This window comes from Panthera tigris, chromosome B3, assembly GCF_018350195.1.
Source record: "Panthera tigris isolate Pti1 chromosome B3, P.tigris_Pti1_mat1.1, whole genome shotgun sequence".
In the NCBI taxonomy this organism is placed as follows: domain Eukaryota; kingdom Metazoa; phylum Chordata; class Mammalia; order Carnivora; family Felidae; genus Panthera; species Panthera tigris.
Window position 1 is genome coordinate 28,752,126 of NC_056665.1, and position 27,464 is coordinate 28,779,589.

At 37.4% G+C, this 27,464-nt stretch overlaps 1 protein-coding gene across 2 annotated transcripts in view; it reads left to right on the forward strand.

Moving 5' to 3' along the window:
• Nucleotides 1–27,464, forward strand: part of UBE2Q2 (ubiquitin conjugating enzyme E2 Q2) — a 66,096-nt gene that overhangs the window by 26,021 nt on the left and 12,611 nt on the right. The window contains exons 5-10 of one of the 2 annotated variants that reach the window (XR_006218477.1): nucleotides 1,831–1,971; nucleotides 4,869–4,953; nucleotides 6,373–6,433; nucleotides 7,194–7,284; nucleotides 14,574–14,632; nucleotides 26,019–26,074. Coding sequence is in view for 1 of the 2 variants with exons in the window: in XM_042988312.1 (XP_042844246.1) it covers nucleotides 1,831–1,971; nucleotides 4,869–4,953; nucleotides 6,373–6,433; nucleotides 7,194–7,284; nucleotides 14,574–14,632 (437 nt within the window). In the remaining variant the exon portion in view is untranslated. The remainder of the gene's footprint in view (nucleotides 1–1,830; nucleotides 1,972–4,868; nucleotides 4,954–6,372; nucleotides 6,434–7,193; nucleotides 7,285–14,573; nucleotides 14,633–26,018; nucleotides 26,075–27,464) is intronic. The other variant, XM_042988312.1, reaches the window with a different exon arrangement.

The following is a 27,464-nucleotide window of genomic DNA, read 5'->3' on the forward strand; positions in this document are numbered from 1 at the left end:
AGGGGTTGAAGAGATGAGAGTCTAAGAAAAAGACCGCCGAGTCTGGATGGAGGTGATCTTTAGTCTGGTCTACAAATCACAATGAGTTAGTTTGGTTAAAAAATGGCGATAGTGGGGCACCTGGGTGTCATAGTTGGTTAAGTGTCAGACTCTTAATTTCCACTTAGGTCATGATCTCACGGTTTGTGGGTTTTGAGCCCCAAGCCCAAGCCCCGAGTCGGGCCTCGGGCTGACAATGTGGACAGCACCTGCTTGGGATTCTCTCTCTCTCTGCCTCTCCCCAGCATTTATGCACTCTTTCTTCATCCCCCCCAAAATAAATAAACTTAAAAAAAATGGAGATAGTAAGTATCAACTACTCCTTTAGAGATTTTGATGATTGAAGTAGAGAAGATAATAGAAAAAGGTTACGATTTTAAAAGTTCTGCATAGATTTAAGAATAGATGATATGGGAAAGGAGGGAGGAGAGTGATGTAGTGATCAAAGATGTTAACCAAGGGATATAACACAAATTCTTATCTAACTTTTTCCTAATTACAAAAATCAGTAGGTGCTTACTGTAGAAAACTTGGAAAAGAAGGAAAAGCACTAAATATCTCTAGAAATAACTATTGTTATTTCAGTTATGTCCTAATCTCTTTTTTTCTGTGTTTATTTTAGTATAATTGAGATTTATATTCAGTTTTTCATTTTTTTTTTTAGTTTATTTGAGAGAGAAAGCATGAGCAAGGGAGGGGCAGAGAGAGAATCCCAAGAAGGCTCCGTGCTACAAGCCTGACACAGGGCTTGATCCCACAAACTGTGGGATCGTGACCTGAGCTGAAATCAACAGTTGGGTCGCCTGACTGAGCCAGCCAGGCGCCCCATATATATTCAGTTTTGTGTGCTTTTTGCATTGCGTTATTTTTTCCATTTAGTATGTTTTTTTAACCTAATGTGTTCAAATTATGATTTCAACATAATTGACATAAAATAAAATAATGAACTCTTTGTTTTTCTCACTGAGTCTTCCAAATCTGGTGTGGACTATATACTTAAGGCACATCTCAATTCAGACTGGCCACATTTCAAGTGCTCAGCAGCCACAAGAAACAAGAGACTGCCCTGTTGGACAGCACAGCTCTAACTAGCGTGAGCTGTATGGTCACCCAGGGGTGTCCAGTCCCCCAGCTCACCCCTGGTCTGGAGCAAGGCCAGAGCAGCAGCCAGAAGCAACAGGTGGAGCCTGAGCACAGAACCTGGTACCCACAGTGGCCAGCCTGGCTCATTCACCTTGCCACTGCCCCCACAGAGCCAGGGATTGGTGCACTGCCATCCTCACTGCACTTTTGTTTCATTATTGATAAAGAAGAAACAATTATGCTATGTTGACATTTTAATGGTCTTATATTTCATGAAATTGAGGTACCTGCTCTGATATTTTTGCACATGCAGTTTTGTGGAGTGGTTTGTAGCTATAAAGTTTAAATAGGCATCTTTATGCCTAAGTCAATGTTCACATTTTAAATTAGTCCCTTATAGTAGATTTCTAGAAGTCGATTACTGGAACAAAGTATAAAAATAAGGTTCTTGATACCTAATGCTAAACTGTTGCAAAAGTTTCTTTTAATAGGAGATTTATTTAGAAAGAGTTATGGCTTTATAAAAGTATTAAATATGCTTAGATTCTAGCTCTGAAAATGTAGGATATAAAAAGATGGAAACTTCTGGATTGAATGTGAAGGTTTTTTTCCCTTTTCCATTCATTTTTTTCTGTTCTTTGTTGAGTCAAGAGTAATTTAACTTTTGGCATAAGCTTCAATAAGCTAATATTTTTCTTATCTTTGTAGGATATAGAAGACTTGGATCACTATGAGATGAAGGAAGAAGAGCCTATTAGTGGAAAAAAGTCAGAGGATGAAGGAATTGAAAAAGAAAATTTGGCAATATTAGAGAAAATTAGGAAGACCCAAAGGCAAGACCATCTCAATGTAAGTGTTTGCAAATATCTAAAATCTATACTTTTGGGATTAAGTAATTATAGGTAATAATATAAAACAGGGCAATTCATTAAGCTACCAGTCTAAGCTACCCTCCTCCACCCTTGCCTGTGTTGTGGATTCAGCCATGTTTTGTTGCCCTAGTGGGTTGTTGTTGTTGTTGAAGTTTCTTATCTGTTGATAGCTCTCTACCATGTTCATCTGCTTTTTACATGTTGGAATTAACCTGCTGTTCACTGTATATACCCACTTTCCAGCCTGTTTATACTGCTTCCCCTTCTACCATGAGATCTGTATTTAAATTTAGTGTTTTCTACAAATAGAGTACAATTTAGATTCTTTTCCACAGAGCTTCCATCTGGTCTATCCTGCTCTAACCAAACCAAAAGTTTTTTTTTTTCTTTCTTTTGACTTAACATCTCTTTTATGTGAAGTGGCATGGGGTATGGAGTGAATGAATGCTGAGTTTGGTAATAAACACAGCTGTGTGGCTTCAGTTTCCTCCACTCTAAAATATAGATAATACATACCTTTTGGATGATTACTGAGTAGAATAAATGAGAATGATACATTAAAATACCCAAAGTAGGAAAACATAGGAGAGTCTAGCCATTTGTCTCAACAGTTATTTCTTACTTCTTTGTATTAGAGCTGTTTATCAAACCCAAGACATCTATCTCAGAAGGACCTTTTTCTTAGGCACAGGTTCTCAAAAACAGGGAATGAATTATGTGGGGAAATGCCAAGTATTGTAAGCAGATGAATTACTCGCTCTCCTTCAGTCTTACACTATTAAATTTAATTGGCAAATTTTTATTTTTATTTATTTTTATTTATTTTTTAGAGAGCAAAGAAATTTAGCTCAACTCTTCATTATTTTTTTTAAACAGTTTGTGCCATTTAAATTAAGATTACTGTACTTTATCTTGTGATTGCTTTTAGTCTGTATATTATAATCAAAACAACTACAGATTATTTAATGTTTTCACATGAGAGACACTAAGCTAAGTACTTTAAACTTTATAAACCTTCCCATTCAACCTTTTATAGCCACTTCTAAAATAGTCTTCTTATTCTATGGGTGTGAAACTAGGGTTTAAACCAGTTAAGTAATGTAGGAAATAACTTTGTGAACCTGATTGCTACCCATTCCGCAAGGTGTAGTACAGCCATTAACATTTAAATTTTACATGATCAGTGTATTTTTTTAAACTAAGGTGTTCTAAATGTTTGTCTTATGAGAAGTAGTTGCATTCCTAGTTAGTCTTCGGATAACATATTGGTGCAGTTTCATTTTTAGAGAAATCCCAACATGGAAAAGAACTGAAACTAGTTGCAGGTGAACATGTTATTTCTCAGTTTCTTAATAATGTAAAGTAGACCTTCAGTATAACATTCTTGCTTATAATCAGACTAATGAAACTGTGTTAGTTGATAGTCTAAAATGGTAAGGGCCTTCTAGTATGTTCAAAATTTGCTTCTGACCCAACATTCTTATTAAAATCAAAAAAAGAATGGCCAAAATCAGGAACACTGACAATGCTAAATGCTGAGGAGACTGTGAAGCAACAGGAACTCTCACTCATTGCTGATGGGAATGTAAAATGATACAGCCACTTTTGAAGACAGTCTGGCGGATTCTTATAACACTGAACATAATTTTTACCATACATTCCAGCAGTTTCAGTCTTTGGTATTTACCCAAATGAATTGAAGACTTCTGTCCAGACAAAAACCTCAATACTGGATGTTTATAGCAGCTTTATTCATAATTGCCAAAACTTGGAAGCAACTAGGATATCCTTCAGTAGGTTAATGGATAAACCGTGGTACATCCAGACAATATGAAATATTATTCCCTGCTAAAAAAAAAAAGAAATGAGTTGTCAAACCATGAAAAGACATGGAGAGTTTTTAAATCCATATTACTAAGTGAAAGAAGCCAATCTGATGAAAAGGCTGCATAACTGTATGTTTCCAACTGTCTGATATTTTGGAAAAGGCAACACTGTGGAGACCATAAAAAAGATCAGTGCTTGCCAGAGGTGGGGTGGAGAGATAAATAGGCAAAGCGCAGAGGATTTTTAAGGGCAATGAAAATACTGTGATACTGTAGTGATGGATATGTGGTGTTATACATTTTCCAAACCTATATAGTATACAACACCAGAAGTGAACCTTCAGGTAAATTATGGATTTTGATGATATTGATGTGTCCATGGATTCATCAATTTAAGAAATGTACCTTCTGGGGGTGCCTGGGTGGCTCAGTCAGGTGAGTGTCCGGCTTTTGATTTCGGCTCAGGTCATGATCTCATGGTTGTGAGACTGAGCCCTGTGTCAGCATCTGCACTCGCAGCGCAGAGTTTGCTTGATATTCTCTCTCTCCCTCTTTCTCTCTCTCTCAAAATAAATAAACTTAAAAAAATATATACCTTCTGGTGAGGGAAATTGATAATAAGGGAGACTATGCATTGTGGGGGCAGTTACATGGGAAATCTCTGGACCTTTCTTTAAAGTTTGCTGTGATCCTAAAAGTGCTCTAAAAAATAAAATCTTAAAAAAAATTAATATTTTAAAAATCAATAGAATTTGAAATAGGTTTATACTGACTTCTAGGCTACTGCAGGAGCCATGGTGATCTAGACAGGTTGGTTAGACTTTTTTTTTTTTTTTTTAAATCATGAATGAGCCAGACTTGTCCCCCAGTTTTATATTCCTGTTGAAACTTTATAATCCTCAATTTAATTAAGCTTCTTTGAGTTTTTAAAATGTTGAGTTGTGATCTATTTTTATAAATCTCATTGTAAACTTTCAGGCTTATATACCTGAAATCTTCAGTTATTGGACTCTGTAGATCCTGGTAAACAGCAGTTTTTCTGTTTCAGGGTGCAGTATCTGGGTCTGTGCAAGCTTCAGATAGGCTAATGAAAGAGCTCAGGGACATATACAGATCACAGAGTTATAAAGCAGGTAAGGACCCCTGGGTGTCTGCTCCGTTGTCCTTATGCTGTTTTTAAGTTTCAAATAGTAAACTTCAGTTCTCATAATATAACTGGACAGGCACAGAAATGGTTATGAACTTTATTTTAGGGATTTTAAATGTAGATTTAATCAAGTTATCAAAAGATGTGGAAGGTAGAATAAGAGGAGTTTACTTGTTCAGATTTTTGAAAATTGTTTTTATGGATACCTCAAAAATTTTTTTGTCTTCTTGCTAACAAGGATTAATTCATAGATGATTTTTATCTTCTAGGAATATTACAAGTAATATCTGCTTTGGAAAGTAAACAAGAAAATATTATATGAACAAAGAACTATTGCCAAGTTGATTTTTATGAATTTTTGTTCCTTTTTTTTTTTTTTTTTTTAACCACATAATCAACTTTTATTGTAGAGGTTGTTATGGCATACCTTTAAAAGAATAGGTGATTTTGGTTTGGTTTTGTTTTTGGCCTTTTTTCCCCCTTCATTTCAAAGTTTGAGTGTTCTTTCTTACAGAATAAGACTTAAATACTGTGGAACCTCTCCACTTGAAATAAGATTCCCCTGTGTTGTTATTGAGATTCTAACAATATTAAATAAGGGAAAGAGCCAACCTTATAATATGTTTGAAAAAGTAGCTTTGTGATCCATTCAGAAATTCTTAGAGTGATCAAATCTAAATCATTAGAGCTTACATAAAAACAAAAAACAAGCAAAAAAAATTTCTGCTTTAGAATCCAAGGTAAGCAGAACTTGCTTCGGAGTTATTAGAAGTTCTGGCATCCTGTTTTTCTTCCGATATGTCTAAAAGTTTATCTGTAGAAACCTGATCAAGTATAGTTAAATATTTGAATATGGGTTTATTTTTAAATGTTAAATAATTACTTGTTTGCTACAGCATTGTTTGTAGTAGCAAATTAAAAATTAATAATCAGATATAGGGTGGAATTGGTTAAATTATGGTATATCCATGAAACAAATTTCTATAGTTATTTAAAGATTGACAGTAGACTTCTTACATACTAAGTTGGAAAGATGCCCCAGAAAGTTGAAGAAAGTTTATAAAACTATATAGAGGGATTTCATTTTTATAGAAATAATTGCATGTGTATAGAAGAAGAATCTTAAAGTACACATGATTTTTGCATAGTTTTCCCCCTCCTATTCACAGTTAATGGTAAACAGTTTCTCAGCTCATTAAAGAATCCTCTTCATTGATGGCTTTAATTATCTATTGAGAGTATAAGATACTCAGCTCAATGGCAAAATACTTACAATATAGCTTAGTTATTCTATGTTTTAGTAGCAAAATTTCTAGATTTTGATGGTTATTTAGTGTATTCATTTATACCGAAGTCGTATGTATAAGATCAAATAGAGTAATTTACATGGCCTATATCTTTACAGGGATTTATTCAGTGGAACTCATAAATGACAGTTTATATGACTGGCATGTTAAACTGCAGAAGTAAGTGACTCTTATATGCTAACCCAGTCTTCGTAATGATAGACTTTCACAATGGAGACTTTTTCCCCCTTAATTTGATAACCTCTAAAATATGGTTTTTACTTAGAATTTTAGGCTGTGTTTCTGTAGAACTAGTTCTCAGGTTGTTAAAATGAGCTGTTTCTTAGGCTTAAATAAGTAAAGTGAGAAAGAGGAAGGAGAAGAAGGACTAGCTATGGGATAAAGTGTTTCATGGAGTTAGATAATTGGGAACTATAGAAACAAAAGTGAATTTAATAACCTGATTGACTGTGATATCCAGTTTGTATTTGAAATGAGGAATTTGAGTAGGCCCTAATGTGTAGAAACAGTTGTAGACAAATTTAGATTTTGTTAGTGATTTCAGTTTTTCTGGTCTTGTCCATGGTAATTTTCTTTCCTTGAATCCCTTGGCTAATAATAATACAATTTTAGAGAAGCAGATTATTTTTTTTTGAGTTCTTAAGGAAATTTATGTACATATGACTTTCCTTTAGAATGACTGCTAACTTGGAATCCCCTTATGGGAATGGATTTAGAATACTGTGATCTTTTTGGACATTTAATCTCAAGGAGTTGAAAGCTATTGCAGTTTATTTTTCCAGGGACCATAGAGCAAGTTTATGTTTGAAACTTACCCTAGGGGTTCTGTTTAGCTCTTGAACTGGTTCATTTTTGTGGTTAGTAAGAAAAAATCTTTGGACTTTTTATTTTAATTGGTTTTTTGTTATGTAATTCTTAGGGTCGACCCTGATAGTCCTTTGCACAGTGATCTTCAGATCTTAAAAGAAAAAGAAGGCATAGAATATATTTTGCTTAACTTCTCTTTTAAGGTAAGAAAATTTTAAGGGGACTCGATATACTTCTAATGGAAATGTATATTTTTATAATTGCTTTGGGAAAACACGTAGGGATTATTTGGTAACATAGAAGGTATTCATTCCTTGTGGCTCAGGAATTCTCATGTATATACCCTGCGAGAGATGAGCACTTAGGTACTCAAATTGTTCAGAGCAGTGTTGTTTATAATAGCCCCAAACAGAAAATAACCCAAGTGTCTGTTTCAGTAGAATGGAAAACTGTGGTATTCATATAAAAAGGAATAGAACTATGTGCAAAACGATGGGTGAACCTTAAACACAATGTTCAGCAAAAGAAGCCAGACCCCAAAACAAGTCTTGTACAATTTCGTTTATATTGGGCTCAAAAATAGGTAAAACTAAATTGCTTAGGGCATGCCTTCTCAGTGGAGACAGTATCCCCACCAATGGGGTGAAAACTGGTTCCTTGGAGTGAAAAAAATCTTAGATATACACTGGTCTGTGGCCTTTTAAGGGGCCATATTATATAAACTGTTAACACAGTATATCCGTGGTGGGGGATAGATTCAGAAAAAAAAAATTCTAAAAAGCCTTTTTGGTGGAGCAGAAATTAAAAGAAGGTTGAATAATGCAGATTTATGGATTCAAACTTAGGTAATTACTATCAAGAAAAGCAAAGATGTGATTACCATACAGTTGAGGATAGGGAGTAAATCTAGGTGAGAGGGATGGAGTTGTAAGCTGAAAGAGACATCTGGGGACTTCCTGGATACTGGCTCTAGTCTGTTTTTTGACCAGGGCTGTGGTTACATGGATGCCTATTTTATAATATATTACAGCATACTTTTATATGTTACATACTTTCTGAATTTATGTGTTATATTTAATACCTTTTCTTTAAATGGTAAGAATAGGGGCGCCTGGGTGGCTTGGTCGGTTAAGCGTCCGACTTCGGCTCAGGTCATGATCTCACGGTCCGTGGGTTCGAGCCCCGCGTCAGGCTCTGTGCTGACAGCTCAGAGCCTGGAGCCTGTTTCAGATTCTGTGTCTCCCTCTCACTGTGACCCTCCCCCGTTCATGCTCTCTCTCTCTCTCTGTCTCAAAAATAAATAAACATTAAAAAAAAAATTTTTAAATGGTAAGAATAAAGGGTAAAGAATAGCAATAGAATTTAGATAAAATGTAATGATTTAATATGGATAAATAAGTGTAGTAGTTTTAAATCTTTCGTTTCAAAAAAACCCTAGGAAATATATTTCTAAGGAGCTATATTTGAATTATATAGAGCTTCTATTTGCTGTGTTCTTTTAAATTCGGAAAGAAATTTACAGACATATATTTTTTCCATTTCAGTTAGGTAGACTTCAGTGCATTAGGGCTATAGAGGGGCTATAGAAGGCTTGAGGACATGGAAGCATCTAAAATATAATTCCTGCAAGAGCCTGCAGTCTTCCTGGGGAGAAATCTGTGATGAAGGCTGTACTGCTTTGGAGACCATGATGAAGAGTCTGGGATCTTAACCTTTAGACAGTAAAGAACCAGTCAGTACAGGTTTTTAGGTAGGGGCATGATTGATCTGTTAGGCTTTTTATTATTATTATTTTAAACAGTTATCATGTCTTCAGCATCAGATAGGGTTTGGATTGGAGAGAGTAGATACCTGGGAGACTAGTTGGGACTTTAATTTTAATCTGGGCAAGGGGTAATGAAGGATGATGGTGGTAGGAAGAGGTGAGAGTAGAGGGATAATGAGGGGTTTTGAAGGAAGAAGCAAAGATCTGAAAGAATATACTTGCAAAAAGTAATTTTTTTTGAAAACTTTTTACGTAGCTTTTGTGTGTTATATTTTGGGGGATATATCTTCATTTATGATTGAACTTTCTTCAAATAACTCAAATTCTATATTTTCCCTCAATTTTGTTATTATAGAAACTTTTATGATTGTCAATTGGGTTGTCTTCTAGAGAGTGAATCTGGTATATATTTACTGAAGTTGCTAATGACTGTATTTTTACTGATTCATAAGGTGAAAAAATAAACCAGGACAGTAGCATTTTTTTTCTTTCAATTTTTAAAAATGTTTATTTTTGAGAGAGAGAGAGAGAGAGAGAGATCATGACCTGAGCCAAAGTCAGATGCTTAACCAACTGAGCCGTGCAGGTACCCCCCTTTTTAAAAAATTCTGTATGCAAAATGTTTTAACCTGAACAATCTATAAACAATCGTATTAAATCATATGCCCAGGTGTCCAACACCAAGCTTAAGAAATAGAATCTTATAGGGGCACTAGGATGGCTCAGTTGGTTAAGTGTTGACTTTGGCTCATGGTTCATGAGTTCGAGCCCGCCCTGCCCTCATCCTGCTCTCTGCTGTCAATGCAGAGCCTACTTCAGATCCTCTGTTTCCCTTTCTCTCTGCCCCTCCCCTGCTGGCTCCTGTGTGCATGCGCTCTCTCTCCCAAAAATAAAAGCATTTAAAAAAAAAAAGAAAGAAAACCTTATACCTGAAACTAATGTAAGTTATGTCAATTATGTTAAAAAAAAAATTCAGGTCTATGTCTTTTCTTCTTCTTCTTAAGCAGTACCTTTTGAAAGTCCTCTGTGTGTTCTTTCCTTCTCACTTCCTCCTGGAGAGGTGTTTTTAAGGGAATATGAAATCTTGACCACTAAACTGAAAGATTTGTCGGTGTACTTAATGTTTTCATGGTATTTTCCTGCTCTAGGTAGAACTTAAGGGAGGGGACAATCTGGGAGGTAAATGGCTGAAATTTGTTGGATTTGTCTTTCTGGACCATGGCTCTTGATACCAGAAACAAGGGCCTTGTGAGGCCTGAAATATTTTCTTTTCTTTTCTTTTCTTTTCTTTTCTTTTCTTTTCTTTTCTTTTCTTTTCTTTTCTTTTCTTTTCCTAATGTTTAATTATTTTTAAGAGACAGAGAGACAGAGTGTGAGCAAGGGAGGATCAGAGAGAGAAGGAGACAATCTGAAGCAGTCTCCAGGCTCCAGGCTTCAGCATAGAGCCCGACATGGGGCTCCAACCATGAGATCATGACCTGAGCTGAAGTTGGACGCTTTAACCAACTGAGCCACCCAGGAGCCCCAAGGCCTGAATTATTTCTTAAGAGGCCTGGGAAGAATGTGATTGCTCTGAACTAAGTGACATTGGCAAACTGAATTGCCAAGTTATTAGTATCAGGATTCACAGACTTGGAAGGATAGCAGGTATTATCCAGAAAGAAGGATTTATAAGAAGGAGCATGAACAGTATTTATGTCCATGCCTCAGATGTCCATGGTGACAACTTGAAAGTCATGAGTAATAAGAAAATGGAACTTGAGATATAACAACACAAGGTTGGGGATGGGGCAGGAGAGAAAATGGGGACCAATTAGATTTGTCAGCAATGTGGCAAATCTTTTGTGCTGTGCTTTTAAGGGAGTGGTGGTCTGGTTTTTAAAACCATATCTAAATCACTCAGCTGAATTCTGGGGTACTACTTTAAGAAGGGTTTATTTAGACAAATATGAATTCATTTAGAGAATAGCAGCAAGGATTTGAAAGAGATTTTTATGTCCTAAGATAGCTGGGCAAATTGTGGATTTGGAGAGAAGAACATAGGGGCTCATGAGAGTTTGTCCTCAACTATTTAAAGGGCTATGTATGTGTAAACTTTAGTTTGATTTTGTTTTTGATTGACGGCTTATTAATTTGGTATTTTGATTTTTGTTTTGATTAACATGACATTAGAACTAGTAAGTCAAACTGTAAACAGGTGATTTTTCAAGTGATAACTATTGTGGAGCCATCTGGTGACAGTCTTTCGAGGAGAGAATGCTCCCTGGAGCACCTGGGTGGCTCTGTTGGTTGAGTATCTGACTCTTGGTTTCATCAAAGGTCATGATCTCACAGTTCATGGGATTGAGCCCTGTGTTGGGCCCTGTGCTGGTAGCATGGAGCCTGCTTGGGATTCTCTCTCTCCCTTTCTGTTTGCCTGCCCCGCCCCTCCCCACCCCCCTCCACTTGTACTCTCTCTCTCAAAATAAATTAAAAAAAAAAAAAAAAGAATGTTCCTTATCATTAAAAATATGTTGGAAAAGGGCACCTGGGTGGCTTAATTGGTTAAGCGTCTGACTTTGGCTAAGGTCATGATCTCACGGGTTGTGGTTTCAGGCACCACATTAGGCTGTGTGCTGACAGCTCAGAGCCTGGAACCCACTTTAGATTCTGTGTCTTCCTCTCTTTCTGCCTCTCCCCCGCTAGCGCTCTCTCTCTCTCTCTCTCTCTCTCTCTCTCTCTCAAAAATAAATAAAACTTAAAAAAAAAGAATATGTTGGAAGGCCAAGATACTGAATTGGAAACTTTGTGAGATCCTTGTAAACCTTGAGATTCTCAGTTCGTGAGTTAGTATACCAAGATAACTCAAATTTCTATTTTACGTCATCCTCAACCTCTCTGCTGTAATCCTGCAAGGAACTCTTATTTCTGTAAAATATTAATTACTGAGTTCCATGGTACAGAGTTCATGGAATAGTCCCTAGGTTTTGATGTGAAGGAGTTACTCTGAATGAAGAATTACTTAAAATGAAAGTAGTTCTCACTGCCACATAATCAATTTAAAAAGCTTTATCATTTGGGAACACATATTTAAAGATCTAAAAAATAGATTAAATGAAATTGTACTTGAACCAAGCTTTGTGTCCGTGCCTTTAATTATGTCTATTAAACTGTAGATAAATGGTGAGGTACTTATTTGGAAGTAGATTATAATAATTATTAGGTTGATATCTTGTGTGGGTAGATTCTCCCTTGAAGTAGAAATCTAAGATTATCTGTTTTAGCCACCAGAAGTGTGCTTTTTGTCTTCCTCTCCTATTAGGATTGAATTTTCATAGTTCGTATGTTCCTTAGAATCTTATTTGAGGATGGGTGGAAGTAGGGAGTTAAAAGTAAGTTACTGGACTTAATGCTGCTTATTCTTGCAGTTAAAACTGTATTTTTGTGTTCCTTGGAAATAACTGAACAAGACAAATGTTTGTTTAGCCTCTTTACCCTCAAATTGGTTTAAGAGACAATTAGTTCCTTCCTTTTATTAGATCATAAAATTGGAGATAATTTCTCTTAGACATCCTGTCATATCTTTATTAGAGGCAGTATGCTTTTTCCTTACCCCATTGCTGTAGGAAAATGAGGGGCAGCCTTTTTGGCTTTCTGGCTACCCAGAGATTGACCTCTAATGCTCTTGGCCACCTCAGCTACTGTTGTTGTTTAAGTTCATTAAGAGAAAAAGCTCTTGTTCTTCTGGAAAGCTGTTTCCAGGACTGATAATTTGAAAAAAAGAATTGTACTTGGTAGCCTGAAAATTAGCTAAGGTTTCTTTTCTCTCATCTTCTCTTCATACGTTTTTTATCAAGTCTGCTGATCTTTGTCATTTAATTAGAGCAATTAGTCTATTTGCATATAATGTTATTACTGATATTGGGGTTTAAATCTTCTGTCTCATAAGTGCTTTCTATTTGTACTTGTTATTCTATGTTCCTTTTTCTCATTCTTTTGATTTTTTTTTAAATTACTCCAGTTTCTCTCCTCTTTCAGCTTCATGCATACGTGTTCTCTTACTTTTCTTTACTCCCTTACAATTACAATGTATATCCTTGTCTAATATAAATTTGTTAATTTATATTTTATTTTTCCTTATCAATGCAGAGACTTAGAACATGGATTCCCGGCCAAACATGTGCTGTCATGCATTTTCTGTACTTCCCTAAAAACTGCACATTGTTATATAATTAATCAATATTCATTTAGATCTATGTGCATATTTGTTCCTTTCATGGTCTTTAGTCTCCACATTTCCATCTAGGATCATGCTTCTCCTGCCTGAAGAATATCCTTTAACATTTCCTTGTGTCTGCTGACAGGAAAATAACTTTAGTGTGAATTAATTTTTGGAAAGTATTTGTATTGGGTATAGATTTTTAGGTTGGAAATTACTTTCAGCAACTCAAAGATATATCATTCCCTCATTGGGGTTTCCATTGTTTTTCTTGAAATAGTCATAGTGCTTCAATCTTGTGAAGTCTTCAGTCAATATTGGAAAATTCTCAGACATTCTCTCCAAATATTGCTTCTGTGCCATTCTTTTGTCTCCTTCTAGGACTCCACATATATGATAAGCCTTTCAATACATTCCCCTGTGTCTTGTTATTTTCTGCATTTTCTACATATTCTCTCTCTTGGCTTCATTCTGGATGTTTTCTGGCCTATTTTCCTGTACACTGAATTTCGGTTTCACCAAGTCTCTACTGTGGTTAAATTCATCTTTTAGGTTATTGATTCCAGTTACTGTATTTCTAAGTTTCAGAATTTCTCTATGGCTCGTTTTATAATTTTAGTACTTTGCCAGGGTTTTCAATATTGTGTTTTCTTTCCTTGCATGTATTCAACATGGTTATTTTGAAATCTATGTTTGTTACTCTGTTATCTTGATCTCTTGTGGTTTTTGTGTCATTTGCCTCTCATTTTCTGGACATGTTTGTTTTTAAGTCTTGTGTAACTGGCTATTTTTAGTAACAAACATTATATGTGAAAAATTTACTAATTTGAAGCCTTGGATGATATTCTTCTTCAAAGAGGGTTCACATTTACTCCTGTCAGGCTTGGACACTGGCGACCCAGGATCACAGAATCCAGTCAGGGATTGAGGTGACACAAAACTGGACTTCATTCCTTGTCAGTTAGGGCAATGTGTCATTTGTTCTTCAGGTCCCAGCCTAAAGTGTGGGAGACTTGTCCAGGCCTCTCCTTGGACCCCAGCTCCCAATTTTTATCTCTCTAGCCCTGCGGGTCTTAAGTTCTGCTGAGCTTTTGATCTCTCATCTTCCTTTTCTGTAATTGAAAGAAAACTCAAGGCAGGGAGAAGGGCCCCACTGTGAGGTTCACTTTTTCTTCTTGATCTTAGCTCTGTAGTGGTTACATTTTGTCTACCTCTTCTAGTTTCAGCCAGAGGATTGATGTAAAGTTACCTAGTCTATCATTATTGGAACGTTTCCTTTTATATAAGTCTTTTGGAAGTGGAACCCCTTCATAATTTTCATAACTTTACCAAAACACTGTCCTGTTTGGGCCTGATCATTTTTATTTCCTTTGGTTTTTATTTCTTTTTATTTTTGGTACTTTTACTTTTATGACCCTCATCAGATAATAAATATACACATTCTTTATAGACTGTATAAAAATCTTCAAAGTAAATAGGGTATTAAGGATATTCTTAAAACTAATTAAACTTGATTGTTTGCTTTTTAGGATAATTTTCCATTTGATCCTCCATTTGTTCGAGTGGTGTTACCTGTTCTCTCAGGAGGGTAAGTTTAAGTAATTATTTTCTTTGACAGTGTGCATTAGAATTATTTGGAGAGATAGTTGAATGGTAGGAGGCCCAGAATGCTAGGGTATATATACCCCAAGGTTTCTGATTCACTAGCTCTGGGGGGTGGGGAAAGGCTGATAATTTGCATTTCTGCACTTCTAAGATGGTCTCAGGTAAAGCGTTGTTGCTAGTCTGGAAACCATCATTTGAGAACCATTGGTTATAAACCATCATGTTGTTTATAAGTAAGAGTTTTTAATGTCCCCTATTTATATACATTTCATGATAAAAAAAAAAAAGTGTTTTTCAAATATAAATTGTGATTGAGGATTTAGAGAAAGTTAAGATTAGAGAATGATTCCCACAAGCCTATATTCCCAGGAATAATCACAGAAAATCTCATGGGCCTATGGAGCTGGCCATCTAATTCCTTCTAAAGGTGGTGGTTTCAGTTTGGTAGAATCTAATTGTCATTCATTTTATTGAAGCTTGTATTACATTTTTTGTGATTAGAAGTCATATAAAGAATGGGAAAAGATGAGAATTGGTACCTAGGCTGGTTATGAAATGTTCTATAGATCGTTAAATTAGAAGCAATTAATACTAATTTGAGGGGAGCCTGGGTGGCTTGGTTGGTTGAGTATCTGACTCTTGACTTTGGCTCAGGTCATGATCTCACGGTTCCTGAGTTTGAGCTCTGCACTGAGCTCCACACTGACAGTGTGGGGCCTGCTTGGGATTCTCTCTCTGCCTCTCCCCTGCACACTCTCTCTTTCTCAAAATAAGTAAATAAACTTAAAAATATATATGCTAATTTGGGAATTATGAAATGCTCAGTTGACTAATTCAACCTTGTGAGGTAATGCATATTATGCTGATTAAGATCTAAAAAGGGGCGCCTGGGTGGCTCAGTCGGTTAAGTGTCTGACTTCGGCTCAGGTCATGATCTCACGGTTCATGTTTCGAGTCCTGCGTTGGGCTCTGTGCTGATAGCTTGGAGCCTGGAGCCTGGTGCCTGTTTCTGATTCTGTGTCTCCCTCTCTCTCTGCCCCTCCCCCGCTCACGCGCGTGCGCGCGCGCGCGCTGTCTCTCAAAATTAAATGTAAAAAAAAAAAAATTTTTTTTTTAAAAAAGATCTAAAAATATCCAGTCCTTACTTTGATCATTGCTACTGTTGATATAGTAATAGTTTCATTTAGATTAAAAAATATGGAAGGATGGCTACAAATGATTAAGGAAAAGATTTAGAAAAATTTTATAAATTCAAGATAAATGTATAAAAATATTCTTGTCAGATCATTTTGAAATCTGCTATAACCTTGACCAGCAGAGTTTTCACAGTTTGTTGTGGGAAATTCTAAGAGTTTTAAGAACTTATGATTTTAAGTAGTTTACCACCTAGTTGTGGAGACAAACACGTGAAGTTAAATAATACTTTTCAATTTAAAAATCTGTGATATAGTTTCTCTTCATTGCTTTTTGCTACAATGGTATTATTTACCATTATACAAATGAATAAATTTGAATAATAAGTCAGCTTGTTACTTATCCAAACAAATCTTCTAATAAAATGTTTTTTCATGCCTGGGTGGCTCAGTTGATTAAGTGTCTGACTTTGGCTTAAGTCATGATCTTGCAGTTTGTGAGTTCAAGCCCCATGTCGGGCTCTGTGCTGAGAGCTCAGAGCCTGGAGCCTGCTTTGATTCATTCTCTCCCTCTCTCCCTCTCTCCCTCTCTCCCTCTCTCCCCCCTCCCCCTCTCTCCCCCCTCCCCCCTCCCCCCTCCCCCCTTCCCCCTCCCCCCCCCCCCTCCCCCCTCCCCCCTCCCCCCCTCCCCCCTTCCCCCTCCCCCCTCCCCCCTCCCCCCTCCCCCCCTCCCCCTCCCCCCTCTCCCCCCCCTCCCCCCTCCCCCTCCCCCTCCCCCCTCCCCCTCCCTCCCCCTCTCTCCCCCTCCCTCCCTCTCTCTCCCTCTCCCTCCCTCTCCCTCCCTCTCCCTCCCTCTCCCTCCCTCTCCCCCTCCCCCCCTCCCCCCTCCCCCCCTCCCCCCTCTCCCTCCCTCTCTCTCCCTCTCCCTCCCTCTCTCTCCCTCTCCCCCTCTCTCCCCCCCTCCCCCCCTCCCCCTCTCCCCCCCTCCCCCCCTCCCCCCCCTCCCCCCTCCCCCCCTCCCCCTCTCTCTCCCTCTCTCCCTCTCTCCCTCTCTCCCTCTCTCCCTCTCCCTCTCCCTCTCCCTCTCTCTCTCTCCCTCTCTCTCTCCCTCTCTCTCTCTCCCTCTCTCTCTCTCCCTCTCTCTCTCTCCCTCTCTCTCTGTCTCTGCCCCTCCCCTGCTCACACTCTCACTCAAAAAAAAAAAAAAAAAGCCAGCAGTATAAAAGGAGATTAAAAATATAAGTACTTCATTGATTGGCAAATGTGAAGTGTGGACTTGAGTTCTCTGAGGTTAAAGGAAAAGGGAATTGCTTCCAGTAGTAGTGGTCTGGGAAGACTGTCAAGTAGGTGAGTTCTCAGGTGGGCATTGATATATGAGTGAGTTCAGTTTGGTCTACTGGTGGAGGTTGAAGGAAAATTATCTACATAGTTAAAAAGTAAATACAATCACATATCTAAGAAAGGGCATGATATATTTATAGCATACCAGATGAGTTTGAGCTACAAAAACAAGGTAGGTAGAATTCATACAGAAGAGTTGTATGAAATTGTGCTGACAGAATATCTTGTTGTAATTTAGGATTATGGAGTGGTGAGAGGATTTTTTGTTTTGTTTGTTTGTTTTCATCTTCTTTTTTTTTCCTGGTAAGGAAACTGTTACCCATGGATACTGAATTTATCTCTCAGTAGCTGGATCAGGAACAGGAAAATACAGGAAAGAGAATGTTTTAGAGAGAAATATGGTAACAGTGGAAGAAGACAGATTGTGTTCCCAAAGCCTAGAAGAATGCAAGGCTAGTTAAGAGCTGATGGCCCTTAGAGTGAAGTGAGGACAACCTAAAATGGTACAGTGGGAATGGAAAGGTGAATGTAAGGTGAATGCTGATTTGAAAAAAAATCAGTGACTTTGGTCTTCATAGTCAACTGTTAAGTGATGGGGAAGATTTACTGGCTGACTTGGGAAGAACTACAAAATGTGAAGGACTGATAAAATGCAGAATTTTGCAATCTCACAATCAGGCTGAAGCACTGTGTGAGTCTGATCAGATTATTGAGCAGTTCCATATATTTTATATCCTCCGTCATTTTCTAGCTGTTACTCTATTCCTGTTTCTTATGATAGCCATTGTGTTAAGTAACACCTTTATTGTGATACAGTTCACATATGATAAAACTCACCCTTTTAAAATGTACAATTCAGTGGTTTTTAGTAAATTCATAGAAGTTGTATAACTATTACCGTTCTCTAATTTCAGAACACTTTCATCATTCTCCAAAAGAAACCCTGTGCCTGTTAGCAACCATTCCTCATCCCCCCCCCACCCCCACCAACTCCCCACCCACTGGCAACCACTCATCTCCTTTCTGTCTTGAAAGATTTCCTGTTTTGCACATTTCATGTAAATGGAATCCTACAAAATGCAACCTTCTGTGGCTGGCTTCTTTCAGTTAGCAAAATGTTCTTAAAGTTCATCTATATTGTAACATATTTTAATACTTAACTCCATCTTATGGACGAATAATATTATATTATATGGCTATACCACATTTTATTTATCCGTGGACATTTGTTTCTTTTTTTTTTTCTCTTTAAAGTTTATTTATTTAAGAGAGCAAGAGTGGGGGAGGGGCAGAGATAGAAATTGGGGGGGGGGCAGTGGCAGGGGAGGGAGAGAGAATTTCAAGCAGGCCCTGCACCACCAGTGCAGAACCTGATGTGGAGCTCAAACCCACCAACTGCGAGACCATGACCAAGCTGAAATCAAGCTGAAATCAAGCTGAAATCAAGAGTCAGACACTCAACTGACTGAGCTACCCAGGAGCCCCGTACATTTGTGATACCTTGACTATCATGAATAATGTTACTATGAACATTCACATAAATGTCTGCATGTATATTCTCATTTCTTTCATACATGTGTGGAATTACTAGGTCCTCTAGTAACTGTTGAACTTCTTAATGAAATGCCAGACTGTTTTCCAAAGTGGCTATACCACTTACACTCCCACAGCAATGTGTACATAATCACACTTTTCACTTCCTTGTCACTCTTCAGCCCCTGTAGTCTGGTATTGGCTCTTAACATTCCTCCCAAACTCTGTTGCCAACAGGGATTTCCATGTTGGTAAATCCAGGGGTCCTTTTTCAGGCTTTATCATATTTGATTATCTGATTTCTCAACAACATTGAAAACCTTTTTCTCTTGGCTTCTGACTGCGCTCCTCTCAGTCTCTAGCTGGCAACTCCTTGTTCACCTGACTTCTGCATGTTGGAGTTCTTCAGAATTTGGTATGGGTCCTTTCTCTTTTCTCGTTTCCTTCTATTCCTGTGGCTTTTTGAAAATTTTGAGATAATTGTATACTCACATGCAGCTATAAGAAATAATAAAGATTCCTGTACACCTTTCTAGGGTAATGTTTCACAAAACTGTAGTGTAATATCACAATAAGACTGTGATACAATCCATAGAACTTACTCAGATTTTCCCAGTTTCTCTTATAACTCATTTGTATGTATGTATGTATGTATTAAGTTCTACACAACTTGATCACCTGTGTATGTTTGTGTCTCCACCACCACAGTGAAGATACTGAAGTTCCAAATACACAAGAATCCTCCTTGTATTTTTAAACCACACCCATCTCCCTCTTATTACCCACTTTTCCAACTTCTGGCAACCACTAATCCTGCATTTTTCATATTTTGTCATTTCAGAAAAAAAGTTACATAAATGGAATCATACATTTTGGGATTGTAATTTTTAGCAATTAGTTTTTTTTATTTGTCCTGATTTCCCTGGAGGTTCATCTAATGTGTTTGACTAGTTCGTTTTAATTGCTAGGAAGTATTCCATGGTGTACCATGTACCACATTTTGTTTAATCAGCTACTACTTGAAGGACTTCTAGCTTGATTCTAGTGTTGGGCTGATGCAAATAAAGCTTATATGAGTTCTTGTATACATGTTTTTGTATGAATGTGTTTTGCTTTCTCTGGGATACATGTCCAGGAGTAGAATGGCTGGGTCATACAGTTATTGCAGCATATTGAATTTTTAAAGAAATTGACAAACTTTACCATAGTGACTATACCACTTTATATCCTTACCAGGAATGTGTGAGTGATCTAGTCTCTCCACATCCTTGCCAGCATTTGGTGTTCCCACTTGTTTTTATTTTAGCCATTCTGAGAGATGGTGATACCTCAGCGTGGTTTTAATTTGTGTTTCTTTGGGGCACCTGGGTTGCTCAGTCGGTTGAATGTCTGACTTTGGCTCACGTCATGATCTCATGGTTCGTGAGTTCGAGCCCTGCGTCAGGCTCTGTGCTGGCAGCTCAGAGCCTAGAACCTGCTTCAGATTCTGTGTCTCCCTCTCTCTGCCCCCCACTCACCCCTCACACTCTGTCTCTGTCTCTCTCAAAAATAAATAAACATTAAAAAAATTGTTTCCTTAATGTGTATTTTCTAATATCTATTATTTTCTATGTGCTTATTTGGCAGTTTCATATTCTCTTCCCTGAAATATCTGTCCATGTTGCTTGCCAGTTCTTTAATTGGATTGTTTTTTATTTTATTGTTGAATTTTGAAAAAATATTTAATATGAACTACATAGTAGTTCTTTGTTGGATATGTGGTTTTTAATTTCTTCCAGTATGTACCTTCATTTTATCCTCTTAATAGAATTACTTGTGGAGCAAAGGTTTTTAGTTTATTTATTTAAATTGAAGTATAGTTGATATATACTATCATTACTTTTGGGTGTACAACTTAGTGATTTGCCAATTTTAAGCATTATAAAATGCATACTGTGATAAGTATAGTTACCATTTGTCACCATACAAAGTTATTACAATATTATTAACTATATTCCTGTGCTGACCTTTTTATCTCCATAATTTATTTCTTTTATAACTGGAAGTTTGTACCTCTTAATCCCCTTCACCTATTCTCCCCCACTTCCCATGCCACCTTCCTCCTACCCCCTGGCCTGGCAACTACAAGTCTGTTGTATTTTTTTTGCTCTTTGTTCATTTGTTTTATTTTTTAGATTCCACATACAAGTGAAATCGTATGGTATTTGTCTTTCCCTGTCTGACTTCTTTCATTCACTTAGCATTATACCCTAGATCTATCCATGTGTCACACATGGCAAGGTCTCATTCCTTTTTAAGGCTGAGTAATATTCCTGTGTGTGTGTGTGTGTGTGTGTGTGTGCGCGCGCGCGTGTGTGTGTGTGTGCACACACCACTTCTTTATCCATTCATCTATCAATAGACACTTGGATTGTGTCCATATTTTGGCTACTGTAAATAATACTGCAGTAAACCTACCTTTTCAAATTAATGTTTTCATTTTCTTTGGGTAAATACCCAGAAGTGGAATTACTAGATTGTATGTACTTTTCTTTTTAGTACATTTCTTTTGAGGAACCTCCATACTGTCTTCCACAGTGGGTACACCAATTTCCATTCCTACCAACAGTGCATGAGGGTTCCCTTTCTCTACATCCTGGACAACACTTATGCTTCTTGTCTTTTTGATACTGGTCATTCTGACTGGTGTGAGTGGATATTATCATGTGGTTTAGATTTGCATTTTCCTGATGATTAGTGAGCCTCTTCATATGTCGGTTAGCCATCTGTAGGTATTCTTTGGAAAAATATCTATTCAGGTTTTCCATTTTTAAACTGGATTATAATTTTTCTGGTGTTGAGTTGTAGGAGTTCTTTACACACTTTGGATATTAACCCCTTATTGGATATATCATTTGTGAATAGCTTTTCCCATCGAGGAGGTTGCCTTGTTTTTTGTTTTGTTTTTTTGATGGTTTCTTTTAATGTGCAAAAACTTTTTAGTTTGATGTAGTCCTAATTGTTTATTTTTGCTTTTGTTTCCTTTGCCTGGAGAGACCTATCCAGAAAAATATTGCTAAGACTGATTTATAAGGGTTTACTCCCTATGTTTTCTTCTAGGAGTTTTATGGTTTCAAATCTTAACAATTAGGTCTTTAATCCATTTTGAGTTTATTTTTGTGTGATGTAAGAGAATGGTCCAGTTTCATTCTTTTGCATGTAGCTGTCCAGTTCTCCCAACACTATTGAAGAAATGGTCTTTTTCCCTATTGTATATTTTTGTCTTTTTTTGTCCTAGATTAATTGACCATGTAAATATGTGTTTACTTCTGGGCTCTATTTTGTTCCATTGATCTATGTGTTTCTTTTTGTGCCAGTACCATACTGTTTTGATTACTATAGCTTTGTAATATAGTTTGAAATAAGAACTTGTGGGGCACCTGGGTGGCTCAGTCGGTTAAGCGTCCGACTTTGGCTCAGGTCACGATCTCACTGTCCATGAGTTTGAGCCCCGCGTCGGGCTCTGTCCTGACTGCTCAGAGCCTGGAGCCTGTTTCAGATTCTGTGTCTCCCTCTCTCTCTGACCCACCCCTGTTCATGCTCTGTCTCTCTGTGTCTCAAAAATAAATAAATGTTAAAAAATTAAAAAAAAAAAGAAATATGAACTTGTGATACCTCCAGGTTTGTTGTTTTTTTCTCAAGATTGCTTTGGCTATTCAGCCTTTTGTGGTTCCATACAAATCTTAAGATTTTTGTTCTAGTTTTCTGAAAAACATTGTTGGTATTTTGGTAGGGATTGCACTGAGTCTTTAGGTTGTTTAAATGCCTCTATTATCCAAAACAGTATTCTTCCAGTCCATGAGCACAGTATATCTTACCATTTATTTGTGTCACCTTCTATTTCTTTCATCAGTGTCTTAGAGGTTTTAGAGTACTGGTCTTTCACCTCCTTCATTAAATTTATTCCTAGGTATTCCTTTTAATATAATTGTAAATAGGATCATTTTCTTAATTTCTCTTTCTGCTATTTCATTACTAGCATATGGAAATGCAACAGATAAAAAATCTGTTATTGATATATTGATTTTATATCTTGCAAAAAGTTTTTAGTTTTGATGAGTTTCAACTTATAGATGTTTTTCCTTCTAGGGATTATGCTTTTGGCATCAATTTTAAGAACTTTTGCCTTGTCCCGGATCTTGAAGATTTTCTCCTGTTCTGTGTTTTCTCAAAGTTCTATAGTTTTACATTTTACAGATAAGTTTGTGAATCATTTTGAGTTAGTTTTTGTATAAGGTATGAGATTTAGGTCCTAGAGTTTTGCCTAATGGTCCGATTACTCTAGTATTATTTATTGAAAAGGCTCCCATGGCTTTCAAAATACCTCCTGTGTCAGTGACTCCCAGGTTTTGTATCCTGCATTTTTATATATCTTTACTGCTCCCAGTGTCTACCTGTTTTTTGACATCTCTACTGGAATGTCTTTCTCTCTTTTTTAAATTTACTTATTTATTTTGAGAGCAAGAGAGAGCACGAGCAGAGGAGGGGCAGAGAGAGAGAGAGAGAGAGAGAGAGAGAGAGAATATCCCAAGGAGGCTCCATGCAGTCAGATCATCCATGAACCATGAGATCATGACCTGAGCTGAAATCAAGAGTCGGATGCTTAATGACTGAGCCACCCAGGTGCCCCTGGAATATCTCTTACATAGGCATCTCAAATTTTGTAGCACAAAAACTTGAACTCCTCTCCTTTCCAGTCTCCCTTCCCAGCCTTTCATATCTCAGTTATTGAACTGGGAGTTATTCTTTATAACACCTTTCCTTCATTTCCCATATCCGGTCTTCTAATTCTCCTTCTCAGAGGGTTCCAAGATCCAGTTACTTGTCTCCATTTCTGTTGCTACTACCATCACTTCAGAGGATTTCTGACTGGACTCCTCTGTTCCTTCCCTCATGTAAGCTTTAAAGTGATATTTTATAAATTTGTGTTTGATTATGTTGCTCCCCTGCTTAAACTCTTCCGTATCTTTCCATTTGCTCTTACAGGTTGATGCCCTTGCCATATTCTTTTTTTTTCTTTTTTAATTTTTTTAAGGTTCATTCTTTTTTCAGAGACAAAGTGTGAGTGGGGGAGGGGCAGAGAGAGAGAGGGAGACACAGAATCCAAAGCAGGCTCCAGGCTCCGAGCTGTCAGCACAGAGCCCAATGCGGGGCTCAAACTCAAAAACCACAAGGTAAGATCATGACTTGAGCTGAAGTCGACTCTTAACTTGACTGAGCCACCCAGGCACCCCAACCCTTACCGTAAGCCACCTGTGATCTTGCCCTTGTCTTTCTCTTTATTTTATTATTATTATTTTTTAAAGGAGTATGTTTTTATTTATTTATTAAAAAAAAATTTTTTTTTAACGTTTACTTATTTATTTTTGAGACAGGGAGAGACAGCATGAATGGGGGAGGGTCAGAGAGAGAGGGAGACACAGAATCTGAAACAGGCTCCAGGCTCTGAGCTGTCAGCACAGAGCCTGATGCGGGGCTCGAACTCATGGACCGCGAGATCATGACCTGAGCCGAAGTCGGATGCTTAACCGACTGAGCCACACAGGCGCCCCCCATCTCTTTAATACTCTTGTACCAGACTTCCCCTGTCTAAGCTGGTACCCCACTGGATATCTTTCAGCCCCCAGTACCCAGCAAACTTTTTTTTTTTCTTCATAACCTTTCTTGTTTTTAATATTTCTTTAAATATTTTAGAATCTTAGGCAGGCTCCACACTCATTATGGAGGCAGATGCAGGGCTGGATCCCACGATTCTGGGATCATGACCTGAGCCGAAATTAAGAGGTGGATGCTCAACCAACTGAGCCACCCAGGCACCCCTCCTCATAACCTTTCTTATACATACATTCATCTTCCTGGCGTGTTACTCCCACCCACACTTTTAAGTCCTGCAAATCTCAGCTTGTGCATTTCTCTTAGAAATGCTGCTCCTGACTACCATACTTTTAAAAAGCCCCTTGGTTATTCCTTCTCCTAGAACTCTGGGTCCCCTTTCCCATCATGAAGGACAGGGTCCTGTCAGTTTTCTTCAACGTATACTCTGCCTGGCTCAGTGTGTAGCATATATGTGTGCAGTAAATATTTGTGACTCAATGAATCAGATAGGGAAATACAGTAGGTTAGCAAGATGTAGACAATTTAGGGTAATAAATAATTCTGTCTTGATATTTTTATGAGTTATTTTAATGAGCCACTAGTATCTGACTATCTTTCTTGCTTAATCCAGATCAGAGTGTAGTAACTTGAGAGAGAATCATAAAGATTGTTTTTCTCTCATTAATACATTGTGAGAGCTATTTGTAGGCAACTGAAAATGCTTTCTTTATTGGTTGATATAATGTGAATTATTACTTGTGCCCCAGTCATCCATGAAGAGAATATCACTACTTCTAGATGACCATGGGTTGTTTCTGTTTGTATTGAGGAAACATGTTAATAATCTGGTTTTAAGTGCCAGCATTTTCTTTCATTCCTATCTAAAGCCTCTGTTCTTACAATCAATAATTAATATTTCCTTGTCTCAAGGAAGGGAAGGGTCATGACTGTTTTATGTGGGCTAATAAGCCTTCCTTTTTTTAAAAAATGTGATTATTGTGAAGAATTTGACTCTAATATAAAAATTTTATATTTCTGGGGCCTAGGTAGCTCAGTCACTTAAGCATCTGACTTCGGCTCAGGTTGTGATCTCAAAGTTCTTGAGTTTAAGCCCTGCATCGGGCTCTCCGCTAAAAGCTCGGAGCCTGGAGCCTACTTCAGATTCTGTGTCTCCCTCTCTCTCTGCCCCTCCCCTGCTTGTGCTCTTTCTCTCTCTCAAAAAATAAATAAATAAACATTTTTTAAAAACTAAAAATTTTACGTTTCTCATTTCTTAGGCTCACTTAAGAATCATGTTGTATTAACACTTTAGTACTGATACATGGTTTCTGTTGTCTCCTCATCAGTGCAGTTTAAGTGATCATTGTAGCTTGTGGATGGGCAAGTTAGCTAGCAAACATTCTTGCAAGAAGCTCCTAATAAAACAAAAATCACAAATTGCCTGAAGAGGCTAAGCTTTAGGATAGTGTTTATTTTATAACTTTGGCAACTGAAGGGTTTTTGTTTGTTTGGTTGGTTGTTCTTGTTTTTTAAATATTTTATTTTTAAGTAATATCTACATCCAGTGCCCAGCTCACACCCTGAGATCAAGAGTCACACACTTCACCAACTGAGCCAGCAAGGCACCCACAACTGAAGTTTTTTAAGCTGAAAATATTACTTTGCCTGTGAATGTGGCATATTATCTTTAAATGACCAGTAGATTATTATTTTTTTCTTTCTTTCCAGTGTTCTTGAATTGTCTCAATATTCAGCAGGAACTATTTGTTTGGAGGCAAAGAACAGTAAGGGTTTGGAACATATATGATAAAATGAATATAACTCAGTATGGAAGTAGAGTTCTATCAGCCACTCCTTTTAGGTGTAAATGCTGCTGATAGTGTGTATTATGGAAAAATTTACTTATCTCACTTTTTGTATGGGTACTAGACATTTGCGTAGTTACAGCATTGTAGAAAACGTACTTTATTTGACCTGTGAGTACAAAAACTTTCCTTCTTCCCACCTGAAAGACTCTCCATCCTCAGAATAAAGAGTAGAGTGCTAAAAAGAAATGTGGCAGTTGGATAATTGGTAACTCAGGCTGGTCTACATAACTCCTTTTCCTAAGATAAGTCCTGGAGTCCCTGTCTGCATTTTGTATTTCTGAAGTGTAAGGATCAAGAATAGTGTTAACTCATTAACAGATTACTAGAGTCTGAGCAATTTGTGGAGAAAGCAAAATCCAAATGAAAACATGGATCTTCTAATTCTGTTCAATTTGCAAGTGTTTATTTAAAACCACTATAGGGGCACCTGGGTGGCTCAGTCGGTTAAGCGGCTGACTTCAGCTCAGGTCATGATCTCGCGGTCCGTGAGTTCGAGCCCCGCGTCAGGCTCTGTGCTGACAGCTCAGAGTCTGGAGCCTGTTTCAGATTCTGTGTCTCCATCTCTCTGACCCTCCCCCATTCATGCTCTGTCTGTCTCTGTCTCAAAAGTAAATAAACGTTAAAAAAAAAAAAAAATTAAAACCACTATACATAAGACACTCTGAGCCCATTGGGAGAGTCAAATGATTGGAGATAGATTTTTGTGTTTTAGGAACATTGGGGAATACACAAAGAAGTTTAAAATCCCATGAATCTCCACCCAAATCTAGTGTTTTGAAGTGCTTTTCTTTTCCTCCTATAAACTTTAACTTTGGAAGTTTCCAAGGTCTGGTGCAGCCACGTAAGAGACACTTGCTTAAATTCTCCAGGAAGTGGGAATTATTGAATAATTTCCATTATTGAATAATTTCACTATAACAATTATAATGGTCTATAGTAGAAGTTTTTAGATTCCTTACTTTTCTGTAATTTGGTTAGGTCAACCCAAGGATGTGTTTCGTTAGCCAGAATACAAAATCTGCAGGCTAGAATGGTCTTGAGTTTTATTGGGGGGAAATACGGCATTTGGAAGAGTAGGGAGCAAAAGGAATCTCAGGCAAGGGGGGAAAGTCCCTGGGGACAAAAAAAGTTTGTAATGGACTCAGTGTTCACTTATATCTAATCAGACCTGTGGTCTTAGCTTACATGTTTTCAAGATTTATCAGTCCTTCTTCTATAATTATCATGCTCTTGATTTTATTTTTAGACATGATATTTCATGTATCTTGAAGTTTAAAATAACAAAGTAGAAATGAAATTATTTTGT